Here is a 15,616-nt window from a genome sequence, read left to right as displayed (position 1 = left end):
GTTAGGGTACTATTTGTGGATGGAGCGATTGCCAAGCCGCAGGGGACGGTGGCAGTGCGCGGCTTCTGGGGCGCAGGCGCAGTGATCACTCGCGGGTGCAGTTCCCCAAGTGGCCAGCTCCGCGACAAGAGCGCGAGGCTCGTCACGTGAGCGCAGAGTCACGTGGTCCGGGCTGTCACGTGCGGAGGGGGCGGAGCCGGCACTGCGGCTCTGAGCTGACGGGACGCCGCGGGAGTCGGGATCGGTGTCTGGGAGGAGAAGGCTGACTGGGGGCCCCCGTTCCTGGTGCCAATGAGCGGGCCGGAGCCGGAACCCGGGCCCGGGGCCGTATGGGAACGGCCTTGGTCCTTGGAGGAGATCCGCAAGAACAGCCAGAGCTGGTCCCTGGCTGCGGACGCGGGCGTGAGTGGGGCTGGGCCGGGTCACGCGGGCGGGGGGCGGGGCTCGAACCCAGGGCCGAGCCGGAAGAAGCTGCAGTCCAGGGGCCCGCGGTTACCGATGGGTACGCAGTCTTGACCTGTCTCCCTCTTCCCCCCGAAACTGAACCCCAGGAAGGCCAGAGATGAAGTGGAGGCCCATGAGTGAAACCTGCATTTATTAAGCAACTCCTGTATACCAGGCTGAGGCAACCTCTAACCCCAGGAAGCCCTCAGTCACACGCCAACATCTATAGACCTCGGAGCTTTAGACTAATTACGGGAAGGGTCGGGAGAAAGTGGGCTGGGACTTGGAGGAGCCCGGAGGCAGAGATGAGATGGCACCTCTGGTACAGAGCCTGAGGACAAGTGGTGCCTTTCAAATCCCCTCGGGGGCCTTCATCTACTTCCTGTACAATTTAACTCCATGGTTTGACTTCCGAGATCAGTGTCTTCCCCTTCTCTATATCTCTGTTTAGCGAGTGCTTGGCACATAGTAGGTGCTTAATAAATGCTTGATGATTCATTGAAGGGGGTGACAGGGGGGCCTAGAAAACTTTTTCTGTTTCTTCCCCTCAGCTTGTTCTCAAGGTTGTCACAAAGACAGTGGCCTAGTCATTGACCCATTTATCCTAGAGAACTTTTTATTTCCAAGGCTTCAGACCCTCTGTGATTGTGTCCTGGGAGCTGTTCACACTTAATTATAGGCTTCTCCGTGGGGAACCAGTTATTAGGAGCTCATCAGTCTGCATGGTTTTGCTCAAGACAAGAGAAACCTTTTTACCTGGGTGTTATTGGCATGTGGCTCTTCAGGAGGGAAAACCCAGAATCCAGTCTTTTAGCCCATTTTGTTCTTTTGTTTCTGGCATATAATCTAAACATTTCTCTCTGTTGCCTTGACCAGCAAACTAGTGGAAATTTCAACCCAAAATGACTTTTTACAGTAGCACAGGAATGGTGACAAAGGGTGATTTGTGGGTGTTGCTGTGGCTTTAATTCTCACCTTTCCTGAGGGTGACTATGCCCTAACCCTCCTTCCCTCGGTCACACACAAAAGGAAAGGAGTGTAATTGATTTCACAATTAACATGAGGGGGAAACAGGAAGAAAGGAATTCTAAGAGTTGTTCTCCAACCAGAATTTAAGCTCATACATCTATTACTGTGTTGTTTGCAAATAGCTTTTACAGTTTCTTCAGGAGTTCTCACAGCAGACCATCTCTAGAACACATGAAATCAAGAAACAAGTGGACGGGCTGATTCATGAAACAAAAGCTACAGACTGTCGCCTTCATAATGTCTTCAATGACTTCCTCATGCTGTCTAATACCCAGTTCATTGAGAATGTGAGTTTCTCTGATATGAATGTCAAAATTGACATTTTTGTTTCTATAGTTGACTTGGTATGAATTTAAAAAAAAAAACAACTTTTCTGTAGTATTGTAAGATTAACAAAACATGTTGTTCATAATTCTGTGAGATGCCTGGCACAATTATTTCCATTTTGCAGATGAAGAAACTGAGGCTTTGACTGCGACAAGTCTCTGGTCATAAGGAGGTTCTGAATTGAATTTTCGAGTCACCACCTATTATGAGGGTAATAGAATCATATTCAAAGCTTAGAAGTCATTTGGTCCAACTCACTTCTTTTACAAATGAGCAAACTGAGGTCCAGAGAGATTAAGTGATTTAATAATGATAAGTTGCACATAGTACTTTTGGCTTTGCAATAGATTTAAGGCACTTTATAATGTGATTCTCAAATAAACTCTGGGAGGCTGTTGTTGGCTTGTTTGGCTTGGTTTTTCAATTTTACAGATGACGGAAACTAAGGCAAAGATAGGTTAAGTGGTTTTCCCAATGTCACACCTGGCAGTAAATCTGGCATTCTACCCACTTATCTTGCTGCCCCTCACAGGGTGAAAAGCAGTGGAATTCAGCCTTTAAAACTCTTCACATCACCAAAGCCCACTGTACTTTGCCATGGTTGAAAGGTAGCCTGGGCTTTCCAAAGCCTACAGGTGAACTATAGCCTTACTGTCAGGTTCTCTGAAGTTGAAACAGCTTTGAGAAGAGATTTGCTTTACATTGTCATCACTCATTCATGTATCAGCTGAGCTAAATTTATGAAGGCTGGTCACCTTTAGGCTAAGCCACAGTTCAAGAAAGTGTCGGCTGTGACACTGTGGTCTTTGTTACTGACGCCAGAGAAACTGTGCATTTTTTGAAGTGTTGAGAAAGCAAGTTGGCAGAGATGTGTTAGATCTTTAGCTTAATAAATGCTTGTTGGCTGATTGCCTATACAAAAGAAATCTGTTACCAGTACGTTTTTATTTTTCTAGAATTTAGTGTTTAATATATATCATCTTTCCATAATTCAACTGCTAAGAAAGAACAAGGTTCATGGAGCAAATCTAACTTGATTTATAACTCCAGGAATTTTATTTGCTGACTGAATCCCCAAATTTCTCACGTTTGAAGGGGTTGGTTGTTTTCCTTTATTCTCAGAGGACCAAAATGGCATCACGGTGTTAGAGCCATGTCACAGTGTGTCTGACAGTGGCTGATCAGATCAGTGCAACCTTGGAATGCTCTACTACAAGTTGGACCCACGTAGTCCATATGAACATTTGGGATGGATTCTCTAAATTTGTGCGTCTCATATTCTTTTCAGTTACTCATAGAGCACAGCACCTTCTCTGAAAAGGGCCTGTTTCCCATGTCACACAATTAGTTCTAAAGTTCTTAAGAGAGATCTTGAAGGTGTTCTTGTATCGTTTCTTCTGACCACCTTGTTAGCACTTGTATTAATTTTCCATAAAATAGCCTTTTATTTGGCATTTGAACAATGTGGCCTGCTCATCAGAATTGTGTTTTGATTTTGCAAGATTACATAAGTGTTGAAAGTATTTCATGTAATTTGAGGGAAGAATTTTCAGGCTTTAGTTTTTCAGTTGCGAAATTGTCTATTGTATAGTAGTAAGGATGAAGCCATGCATACATTTGGTTGGGAAAAAAAAAAGGGCAGGGAGAGGGAGAAAGAGAAGTATTAAGAGGTTCGTCTTCATGTATATATTATAGCAGTGTTTTACAGTTGAATATCTGTGCATTCACATAGGCACATACTAGTTTATTCTTCATTTAATAGTTTCAGGGAATAGTAATAGGAGAAATTACTATAAAATGCCTCTTTTGGAGTATGTAAAATTGGTCTTATGTGCTTTCTGTGTTTTCTTCATTGTTGGATATAGAAACAATTTTTTAAAATCCTTAGGAACTGTGAAGAATGTTGTTTTAAAATAAAAAGCTCTAATTGGTTTTTGAGCTCTTAGAACATGGTTTTCTGTGACTAACCCTCAGTGCTCTGTTTCAATGGAAGTCATACTCTTGGCTTATAGTCCAATTGCTGCTCCAAGTAACTGGGATGTTTATAGTTGAACAAATAATCCATCAGTTCTACAGTCTTTGACAAAATGTCTCTTAATTTATGTACATGATTGAAAATTTACTACTTGTCTTTATGCTGGACAAAGAACATTTCTTGTCAACATTTTTTCAGTTACCTTGTTGAGAACCTAGATTGGCTGAATATAACAGAGTTGTTATAGTAGTCATCATATTTGTTTTATCACAGCCTTTGAGGGAATTACTATTCCAGGATTGCTATTTCTTACCTCTGGTACTTGCTCATCTGACACGTTCAATGCTGAAATGGCAGCTGCTCTGGTAGTAGGGAGTCTGAGACCATGGGGTCTGGTAGGAAAGGTTAGGAGAGACCCAGACTCAGCATCCCTGACCATCTTCATGACCCAGACAAGATCTTTAACCTTTGAGGCTAAAAATGGAGACACGAATGCCAGTAGTACCTATCTCCAGGGTTCTTTTGAGTAGCAAATGAGATTGTGTAGAAAACATTTCATGAATATTGAAAAATTTGATTAATGTTAGCCATTACTGTTATTTATGGCTAGTGGCATAGTTTTTCTTGATCATACAGTTTGAAAGGAGAAAACCATCGATTATACCCTTTTTTCAGACTGTCTGCCCGTGCAGATGGCCTTACTACTTTTATTTTCTTCCATCCTTCTAGTCCCCCAGGTACTTAATTATACTTTGTGTTATAACCAGCCTGGCCCATTGGTTATTCCTTCAACTAACTAATCCATCCCCCACCCTCTGGCTTCATTTGTTTCCCACGCCTGGAATCCCCTCAGAACAACAACTTGTGGAAGTATATAGTAAGTGTACTTGCATCCCCTAGAACTGACAACAAAATTATCTTTACAGAATAGCTCCTCTGCAGAAGTTGGAGATCTCAATTTTTTTTTTTTTTTTGCTATTTAGGGGTAACATAAAAACTTAACTTTTTAAGGAATAATTACTACTTGATTACTTAGATAACCTTGTTTATGGTTGCTGCCAGGTGAATTTTTAAATTTTATTTTAATTAATTTGCTTCCTTCTCAGCGTGTATATGATGAAGAAGTGGAGGAGCCAGTTCCCAAGGCTGAAGCTGAGAAAATGGAACAGGTATCTGGGGGTCTTCAATCATTTATGAATCCTCCAATCTAGTTATTAAGTTGGAACAGTCATCACACAGTTTTTAATGTGGAAACAGTCATTTCTGGTGCAGATCCATTATCAACTGTTAAATGATTCTGGGTCTTGTTTATATTACATTTGGTGTAGTTAATATCACATGAGCTAATAAGTTCCTGAATGCTTCAGTGGTGCAGGAGAATTAGAAGTGAACTTCTTTTAGCTAAGGTTTTGAGAGCCACAGCCATAGTTTAGTAACTTTTATTATAAATGTGCAATGCCTCCAGACCTGTTCTTAGTAACTCTCCTAGGTGATCCAGGATCCTCATCTTGTTCCTGGATCTCTGAGAATCCCAGTTGTTTAATGATAAGGACCTGGCCCTGGGAGCTCATTTAACCATGATTAACAATTTCTTGGATCAAGTCTTCCTGACAAAGTCCTCTCTCAGACTTGGGCAACCACTCAAGCAGTAACACAGACACTTACTCATTGGCTTCTGAGTTCAAAGCATTGTGCTTAGCACTGGGGGCCCAAGATAAGATCTCTGTCCTCAAGAACCTTTCTCTGCTTAGCAATCCAGGACATGAACATAGAACAAACTAAGCACTGAATGTGATAGCAGGGCACAGGAAAGAGGGAAGCCAAAGGCAATGACTTTGTGGAGGTGGGGTTTGAATGGCCTTAAAGCAATCTGCAGAGAAGGGGAGTTATTTTGGACAGGAAAGACTGAGTGAAACTTTTGAGATAGGGAGGTACAGTATTGTATGAAAGTAGCAGTGGAAAGTTCAGTTAAGCTGGAACTAAGGGAAATTTGGGAGTAGGAGACAGAGGTGAGATTACTATAGAGAGGTAATATGAGTTAGTGACAGACCATGAGTTTTAGGGTAAGAAGTTGGAATCTTCTGGATAATGGAGAACTTTTGAAGTTTTATGAACAAAGAGTAATGATTATAAAACAAGGTTTTAAGATTATCTGGCAGACATGCAGGATGAATTGGAGAGAATGGAATTCCAGCTAGAAGCTGGAAGACTCATTGCACACCTATTAACATTAACCTTATTCATGTCTTTGACTGTAATTTTAATTTTTGCTCTAGTTGCATGCATCTGATTATCCATTTCTAACATCATTGTCCATGGAGTCATTAATCCAGGGCAGGAAAGAGCAGGAAAAACATCAGAGGATGGCAGTGGAAGCAGCACCATGGCAAATGGGATATTCCCATGTGTCACCAAAGGGAAAACAAAAGTCAGTCCTTGAGTCTGAGTTTTGGCAACTTAACTAATTTCTCCTAAAATTTTGTCACTCTAGACTCAGATTTTAAAGGGTCTTTTGGCCTCCTTTTAGCACGTGTTCATCATGTTGACAATTGATACTGTGCTTTAGTCACTGTGTATAATTTTGTCATGAATAATTTTGTCCCAGAATAGAAACGTAAAGGACCTTTTTTTATTTGTTTATAGGAGAAAACCCGGGAACAAAAAGAGGCAGATCTGATTCCCAAAGTCCAGGAAGCTGTCAACTATGGGTTGTTGGTATTGGATAGTGCATTTGAACAACTTGATATAAAAGCTGGAAATTCAGATTCTGAAGAAGAAGAAGCAAATGAAAGAGTAGAACTGATCCTTGAACCAAAGGTAACAGCCCCCTGACCGTTAGTCCACCTGGCACAGTTTGTGGGCTAGCTTGTCTTGTTTCCAAATCCTTCACTTGAAATGAGATGAATGGCACCAGAGGACTAATAATAGCAGTAAATATCAAGCTTTTAAAAGTAAATTTATATGATTCTGAAATTTACTTTAATGGGAAGAAGGAATTGGATTGAATTTCCCTTGATTCTCTTTTTTTTAAACCTTTATAATGATTTCTCCAAATGGTTGTTTCAACTTTTGAAACCTGCTCTATTACCTCTTATATCATGGACCCCCAGTTGTTTACAACATTAGAGAAAGCAAAAATTAAATTGTTTGTATTAGCAAATGTTTTTCAAAAAACCCCTTATGCAGCCATAAAAATTAGAAGTGTTTGAACTAAAATTACAGTTATGAACTTACCATTTGTACTATGCTTCCTCAAGTTGCATATGTTCACTACCATCTAATCCATTTATTATTACGATCCTTTGAAGCAAGAATTGGCTTACTCCAGCCAGGCTTCTTGCTTAATTTTATCCTTTGTAGTTTGTGACTCTTCATACTAATCCCAGACATACATTTTCATTCTATAATACTTTGGATTACAAAGTGTTCAGTTATTGCTACAGTTTTCTATTTAGTGGATGGGACAGGAGGAATTAAGGAAACAAGATGGCTGATGGGAAAATGTGATTGCTTATTTCTAAGTCTCAGAAGGAGTTTACCTTTAAAGCTTTAATTCACTTCATTCTTGGCAGGATCTCTATATAGATCGCCCTTTGCCTTACTTAATTGGTTCCCAGTTGTTCATGGAGCAAGAAGATGTAGGTCTTGGAGATCTTTCAAGTGAAGGTATGTTTAGCATCACTTTCTAACTTTTAAAGCCTCTGGGGATGCTATTAATTTTGGTTTTTCATGATGCATTCTAACTAGTCTTCTCTGTTCAAATAGAAGGCTCTTTAAACAGTGAACCAGATAGTGTCTTGGATAGTGAAGAAGAGAAAGATGAAGAGGTAAGCTCTGTTGAGAGTGTCATGATGGGGATAATGAGCTTTTTGTGAAGCATTGAGTGACCTGCTATAGCTTTCAGCAAGGACAGAGATCCCACCCTGAGACATTTCATGGGCAGAGTTGGGACTGCAGATGTTGCCAGTAGTGAATGCAGTCCAGGAAACAGCTTTGTTCCTCTTCCCCTGAGTCAAGCATGGCAGCTTCAAAGTCTTGATGTTTTAATGTGTACTTCTGCCGGAACTTTAACCCTAGCTTCCAGAGATCTCTCTCATGTTCTTTGGAATAAGAAGATCCCTGGAGTGGGGGTCCCACGGCTGGGGTTCAGGCCTGGCTCTGACCCCATTGAGGTAGGACAGGACAGCCAAATTGAGCATTTTGTCTCTGGCAGAGCCTTGTGGTCAACTGTATTCAAAGTGTGAGTTAGTTGAAAAAATGGGTTTAGAAAAAGCAGGTCCAGGGAATGGGGAAGGCTAGTCCAGGAACCAGAGAACTCCCTTTAGGCCATTGTTCTACTGCTTAGGGCCTGTGTGATTGGGAACAAGACTTTCACTCTCTCTGGGTCCCAGGCCCAGATCAGTCAAGTGGAGAACTTAAGATGTGTTCTAAATTCCTTCCATCTCCCAAGTCCATGGTCACAAAGCAGTAAATGTAAAAGGTAGGGTCTGTCCTGATTCTGAATTCATGCTCTTTCCACAGTTCACCTTTCTAGGCCCTTCCTAAGATAAATAATCCCTACATTTAATGCCAGGGTAGCATAATAAGAAAAATTTTAACACAGCCTTTTCACCCTTTGGGATTATAACCTTAATCACACTTCATCCCTTTATGTCACTTTTGAGCCTGAAACTCTACATTTCTGTTAACCAGTTTTCTGGTTCTTGAGAATTTCTAGTGTGAAAAGAGGTTTAAAGGGCTTACAGTCTATTGGTTGTTGTTGCTCATTCATTTCAGTAGTGTCCAACTCTTCATAACCCCATTTGGGGTTTCTTTGGCAGAGGTACTGAAGTGGTTTGCTGTTTCCTTCTCTAATTCATTTTACAAAAGAGAAAACTGAGGCAAATACAGTTGAGTGATTTGTCTGGGACCACCCAGCTTGTAAGTCTGAGGCCAGATTTCAACTCAAACAGATGAGCCCCCTCTTTCTGCTATTCCCTAAAGTCTGTTAGAGGCCTGTTATTCACTGACAGCTTCACTATAAGGGGATTCGCTTTGGCTGTAAGTGGATACTTCGAGCATAGCTATTCAGTGACATGAAAGAAACTACACAATATGTAAGCTACAAGTATATCCTGTTTGGTAGAAAAGTTGGTAAGGCAGAAAGACTGACTCATATCTAGAAATAGAAGCTTTAACACAAGACAAGCCTAGGCAGGGGAAGACCTACTATGTGCTGCTAGTTCTCCAATAACTTATTAACAGATGATACGTTGGAAAGACCTGAGCTTAAAAAGGCCAAGATCTCCTGTTGCATCAGGGCCATCTCCAGTCATTCTAATTTATGTCTTGTCACTTAACCTCATGGCTCTGGAGGAGGAAGTGAGACTAGTGACTTTGCAAAATCCACCGTCACTTAAATCCAGTTCACTTGCATATCATGACATCTTGATGTTATGATCTTCTTTGAAAATGAAGGATAAACAGCAATAATAGATGGGTATTTTAAAAACAAATATTATTGACATAGTTTGTTTCATATATTAATAAAATTTCCCCCATATTTCCTTCCCAGAGAACTGTCTCTCATATGTGTGTGTGTGTATACACATACATATATATACTTTTTTTTTTTTTTTGACTGAGGCAGTTAGGGTTGTGACTTGGCCAAGGTTACACAGTTAGGAAGTATTAAGTGTCTGAGGTCAAATTTGAACTCAGGTCCTCCTGACTTCAGGACTGGTGCTCTATCCACTTCGCCACCTAGCTGCCCCTGTCATGTATTTTTTAAAGAAGAGAAAAAGCAGTAAAATTGAGATACATCAAAAAAGTCTGAAAGTATATACCATACCATACTTGTGAATTTTTCACATCCATAAAAGAGTAAAGGAAGAAGTGTCTTTGGGAACCAAGTTTATTTGTAATTTTGCATTGTTCGCTTTTGATTGTTTTGTGGTAGTGATTCTTTCCATTTATCAGTCATATATATTATTGTCTTAGCTCTACTAAATTCATGTTTCATAAGCTCATATAAGACCCATGCTTCTCTGAATTCATTATATTTGCAAATCATTGGCAACTACTTTGTTTCCAGTTCTTTGATATGACAACAAAAAAAGTACTGTTATGAATATTTTGGTGCCTGTAGAGCTCTTTTATCAATGACCTCCTTGGGGCATATGCCAAATAATGGAATCTGTGGGTGAAAGGGCATTTTTATTTTAATAACTTTAATTGCCTAATTCCAAATTGCTTTCAAAATAGTCCTAATAATTCACAGCTCCACTAACAATTTACTAGTGTTCATATCTTTCAATAAGCTCTCTAACACTAACTATTCCCATCTTTCCTCATTTTTGCCAGTTTACTGGGTTGGAGCATTTTTTCATACAGTTACTGTTTCTTTCTTTTGAGGCCTTTTTTGTTCATATCCTTTGAATACTTTTCTATTGGAGAATGCTTTTAGCAAATGAGTTAGGGGTTTGCTTTTATGGTTTTGTAAAATTATCAGATACTTTGAATCTTTTTATTTATTTAGTACTTTTTTTTTTCAATTTTTATAAGAAATTGCTAATCAGAGAAATGAGTTAGTTGGATTTATTTCTGGATAGTGAAGTACTCTGCAATTGGGACAAGCTAAATTTGTGCAGTGAAGTATATTTAGAATTATTTACTCACAAAATATATAAGGTTTATGTTACAGATAGACAGAAATTAGTAGCCATTTGTGAAAAGGACTTTTAAAATCAGCCATTTTAAACTCCATAGAAAACAAAGTTTAAATATTCACAACACGTCCAACTAGAAATCTTTCTACATATCTATAGTATGTTGGTAGCATGTGAAATTATAAGTAGATGCAAAAATAGAGTAGTCAATAGAAATTAACCTACTTCAAAGACCTAAAATTTGAAAGTATATGACTTATAAAGTTTGTACTAACAAAATTTGGCTTGTTTCTCTTCAAGGAGTCAGATGATGACTTTGGCAATCAGAGTGAAAACGACCAAAAGCCGGTAAGGTTACTACTATCTTGCAGTAACTCAATTCATTTCTGGCTTATGAAAGAAGTCAGTATTTCACCAGATATATGCCCTCTACCAAAAGCGTTACCCATTGGTAAACTTGGTTACCAAAGCAAAAACTTTCTTTGTTGCTTTCTTTTGGTATCTCACCTCAGAGAATTCACTTTTAGGAAAAGTTTTTTGAAATAAATCTTCCAACTGTTAAGTGAAATACATGATCAGAAAGTATGTTTTAAGCCTCTCCTAGCTTATCATTTAAAACTCTTCTTAGAATTATCTTTTTTTTTTTTTTAACCATTCTCCATTTATGCTTCCTATTAATGGGCAAATTTAATAACAACCAAAAAAAATAACTAATAACAGTGAGTATTTATTTGGTGCTTTAAGGCTTGCAAAACTGTTACACATGTTATTTCAATATAGCTTTGATTGTAGTAATTGTATTTTCATTAAGAGATTGTTTGCTTTAGTACCTACTGTCTAACAAGTAATAAGATTTTAAACAATTGTGAACAGGATGTAAGAAGATGAACTGTTTATAAATTAGTAAGGTGTAGAGCTTTCAGTAAAGTAAAGATGTTTATTCCATGTGCCTAATACTGGTATGACACAATAAGGAAAACTGTATTAATTGGCTCCTTTTTTTCCCCATTTAGTTGAAAACATATTTCATTTTAGAGAGAAGATCCCAAAACTTTAAATTGACTGACAGCATCTATTGCCTTAATAGCCTAAGTACAGTTGCCTGTAAAAGTTAGGTTTTAATCTGAAATGTTCTGATATTACTCATCAGCACATAGCACTGATAAGTGATGAAGAAGAGGAGGAGGATGGTTGCGATCTCTTTGGTGATTCTGAAAAGGAAGAGGAAGAAGGAGATGAGGTCCTTGGAGAAAATATTAGACCTGTAAGAGAATGCCTGATTATTCTGGGTCTGGGCAAAGAAGAAGCATTTCTTCTTCTGTTTATTCATCTCTTTTCTTTTGCAGTTAATATTTGTAGAGTATTTTTAGACAACAGTATTATTATCCTTTTTTCTCTGAATACTTTGTTATGTCACCATCCCAATTTTGAAAATTGCATGATCAAGTATTTATTGCCATGCCAGGAACATAAAGCACAAGATATTTCCTCCCTTATTGAAGAGGTTTCTTCTCAAACAGTGCCCTTGTCTACAGATCTGGGCAGTAACATAGGAGGACTGGAAACTTACTGTGGCTGGGGATATCTGAGAAGTTGCACTTCTTACTTTGTTGGTCCAGTTCTGTGTTTATGTCCTATTTACATCCCTCTCATTTTAATTTCTAGTCTTATCATTGACCCTGTAAAGCTTTTAGTAAGTATCCTGTTGAGAAGTGAACTGAAAAAACTCTAGTGCTTTCAGTACAATGCAAAAAAAAATTACTCATCTTTCACTCTTGTACTTACAGAAAAGAAATCGACCTACTTCATTTGCTGACGAGCTGGCAGCAAGAATCAAAGGAGATGGGACAAGCCGAACATATGAGGGGCAGACAAGTAAGCCCCAGGCATTTACTATTTGAAATTTCCTTCTTCCCCTCTCCAAAAAGTATAAGGACTAGATTGCTCTCCCTAGATTTTATCAGGTACATTTTTCACTTTTATTCATTGATGGAATTGGACAGCCTATAAGGCTTTATTTAAATCTTCCTGTTTATGGACATTTGTTAAAAAGAAAACAGCTAGAGAATATATAACTGTGATAACTTCTAAATTAATAACAATAATGTGCAATGCATTTCTGTTGCATGAAAAAGCAGAAAAAAATACTAAAACTAGATTTTGGCTTTGACCTAATTTTATTTACCATTCAGTCTTCTGATACACTAGCATAAATTAAAAACCTTTCTACAGAAAAATCTTTGTATAAATTCTAAACTGTTCTTTTCAAGTCATAGCCTCAGGGGATGCAAAAACCAAGAGAACCTCGAAGGAGAAGAAGGATATCAGGAAAGTTCCTTCTGATGGTAGGCCTTTCTTTGTTTTTTGTTTATATTGAATTAGAGGCCTTGTATCCCAGAATGTAAAATGCCCAAAGTAGCTATTGCATCTATTTGTAAACAGCTGGCATTGCTTGTTTGGTTAGAATATCCAAAAGAGAGTGCCTTTGCCCTAAAGGCCTGTCTTGATTTTAGGCATAAACAAATCAGAGGCACCACAGATCCAATGTCTGGCCTTCTTCAAGTTAAGCCACAGCCTCTGATGCCCAGAGGATCCTGAAGGTAAAACAACCAGTACCAGAGAATGGTGAAACATCAGTGTGGCCTTCATTTTCAGAAGGATGAAAGATTACATCTTAGGAACTGGATACTGGTTTTCTTGATCCTGGTTCCTGGCCAGACTTTAGAACATCTGGGATTTGAGCATTTAGAAATACCTTTCTGATTTTCAATCTAGACTTTAAAAATGGAAAAATCTTAATATATTATCAGCAATTGAAGTTGCCTCCTCTATGATATTTAGAAGATAAATGTTTCCCTTAGGTTCAAAAAATCAATTGTATAAGCATAGAATGATGGAGCCTATGTGAGAAAAGATGATCAGATTTTAGTCATTTTCATAAGCTTAATGTAGACTAGCCTCAGATCCTCTGCTTGTAGAAGTGTAATGGTCCAGTTTCCAGGAAATAAGAGTATCACTGCATTTTTATCAGTCCCTAGCTTAATGTAGACTAGCCTCAGATCCTCTGCTTGTAGAAGTGTAATGGTCCAGTTTCCAGGAAATAAGAGTATCACTGCATTTTTATCAGTCCCTAGCTATTATACTACCTGGAATTGTTTTCCACTTTCTTCAGCCCTCACCTGGGAGGCCATCTCAGTTCTTATTTGTTACCTGCATTTCAAGGCTCATTTCAGATACTATCTCTTCTCCTTCAGCCTTGAACTCTAGCTAAAAGTGATTGTTTTTTTCCTCTGAATATTCATAGACCCATATGTCTTTTTTTAAGTACATTTAGTATTATTTTGCACTAAGTGAAGTCTGTCCAAATAACTGTCCAGTCTGAAATACTGTTCATTCTGGGCTAATTTCCTTTCAGAAATCTTTGTAAATTCTGCCTTCACAGAATCTTCCCTAAGAAGGGAAGTAACCAAACAAGTGAGCATCCCCTCACAGAATTATCTGCTATACAGGAAGTAACAGCCTCTAGGACCAGTCCCATACCTTATGTAAATATAAACTTGGAACATTTGATTTTTGTTCTCTTCAACATTCCTAAATCCTGCTTATTGCTAATAGATATACATATTATAAGCATTTTATCAGAATTTGTTAACCAACTTATATCTGCATTTCTTTATTTTTAATACACATTGCTTTATGAATCATTGGGAGAGAAAAATCAGAGTAAAAGGGGAAAACAATGGGAGAGATTAAAAAACAATTACATTCAGTCTTCTTAGATCTTTTTCTGCATGCAGATGGCATTTTCTGTGCAAAGTCTATTGAGATTGCTTCCAATCACTGAACTGCTTAGAAGAACCGAGCCTTTCAAAGCTGATCATCATACATTCTTGCTTTTATTATGCACAATGTATTCCTAGTTCTGCTCGTTTTGCTCAGCATCAGTTCATGTAAATCTTTACAGGCCTTTCTATAATCAGCTTGTTTATCATTTTTTATAGAACGATAATTTTGCATATCTCTTCAATATAGATTTTCTCTTGGCATAATTACCCACATATACCATAAATTCCCAGAGGACAAGGACAACAGAACACCACAAACAAATCTCAGTGATTTGGAAAGTGTTACTGTTCATGTGGAAGATTTTAAACCCCTTAGAATTTGAATTCAGGGCTTATTTGTGGCCATCCTCTTTTTGCATTCCTAGTGAAAAATTTGCAGAGATGGCTGCAAAGTGGGACTCTTCATTCATTTGCATTTTTCAGAATTGTCGTTTCTTTTTCTTTCCCAGATGAAGAGGATGACATGTTCAAACCACCTAAACTGACAGATGAAGACTTCTCACCATTTGGCTCTAGAGGAGGTCTTTTTAGTGGAGGAATGGGACTCTTTGATGATGATGATGAGGTCAGTTGGAGATAGGAGGCAGAAAAGAATAATCTGTTCCCCCTTTTACCAAAATGGTTCTCTACCTTATGTAGCCACTGTTCCTTTTCCTGCTTTGAATGCTATCCTGATGTCCTTTGATGTATAAGAGATAGTCATTTGCAGCTTTCCTGACCAGTAGACTGTATACTTTCTAGGTGATACTCCTGATTTATAGGCATTAACTCCTAGGATAGACTATGGTTTTTCAAGTTCTTAATTGTTTAACAACCTTAATTCAGGAGGTCAGACAGATGATAGAGAGCATCCTAGACTTTGCAAGGGTTCTTTTCTACACTGAGCAGTAAAAGCCTTAGTTGCCTGTAGCATGGGAAAAAAATCTCAAATGTTTAATACTTCATTATTAATTTTTTTTACCCATTTGATTTCCATGAAATGATCAGAGTGACCTCTTTTCAGAAGCCCCTAAAGACAATGAAAATCAAACCTCAGCTAAAGAAGGTAAGGATGAGATCTGAATTTGTATTACTAGGGGAAGAGGTTTTTCAAGATTTTGTTTTAAGGCTCTAAATTTATCTTGTTCCCAGGAATTATTTTGTTAGGCATAATTCCGTTAGTCCGGTTAAAAGCATCTAGTTCATATGTTTTATATCATCATAAGAAATTTTTTCTTTTCTTACAATGATATAAAGCAATGATAAAAAGTATTGTTTGTAAACTCAAATCTAGCCCAACAGAATGAACAACTTGGAAATGTTCTCTAACTATCTCATCTTACAGAGATTGACAAGAAAAGTGACTTATA

The 15,616-nt window shown here is 38.3% G+C and overlaps 1 protein-coding gene across 3 annotated transcripts in view; it reads left to right on the top strand.

Moving 5' to 3' along the window:
* The first annotated feature begins 174 nt into the window (after positions 1-174).
* WASHC2C (WASH complex subunit 2C) overlaps positions 175-15,616 on the top strand; it is a 56,912-nt gene continuing 41,470 nt past the window's right edge. For all 3 annotated transcript variants that reach the window (XM_074296336.1, XM_074296337.1, XM_074296335.1), the window contains exons 1-12: positions 175-402; positions 1,596-1,760; positions 4,882-4,944; positions 6,419-6,592; positions 7,348-7,441; positions 7,541-7,602; positions 10,723-10,770; positions 11,573-11,686; positions 12,210-12,297; positions 12,693-12,767; positions 14,717-14,832; positions 15,255-15,312. In XM_074296336.1, coding sequence (XP_074152437.1) covers positions 292-402; positions 1,596-1,760; positions 4,882-4,944; positions 6,419-6,592; positions 7,348-7,441; positions 7,541-7,602; positions 10,723-10,770; positions 11,573-11,686; positions 12,210-12,297; positions 12,693-12,767; positions 14,717-14,832; positions 15,255-15,312 — 1,168 coding nt within the window. In that variant the 5' untranslated portion in view covers positions 175-291. The remainder of the gene's footprint in view (positions 403-1,595; positions 1,761-4,881; positions 4,945-6,418; positions 6,593-7,347; positions 7,442-7,540; positions 7,603-10,722; positions 10,771-11,572; positions 11,687-12,209; positions 12,298-12,692; positions 12,768-14,716; positions 14,833-15,254; positions 15,313-15,616) is intronic.

Source organism: Sminthopsis crassicaudata, chromosome 2, assembly GCF_048593235.1.
Source record: "Sminthopsis crassicaudata isolate SCR6 chromosome 2, ASM4859323v1, whole genome shotgun sequence".
Classification (NCBI taxonomy): domain Eukaryota; kingdom Metazoa; phylum Chordata; class Mammalia; order Dasyuromorphia; family Dasyuridae; genus Sminthopsis; species Sminthopsis crassicaudata.
This window is presented reverse-complemented; position numbering and strand designations above follow the sequence as displayed.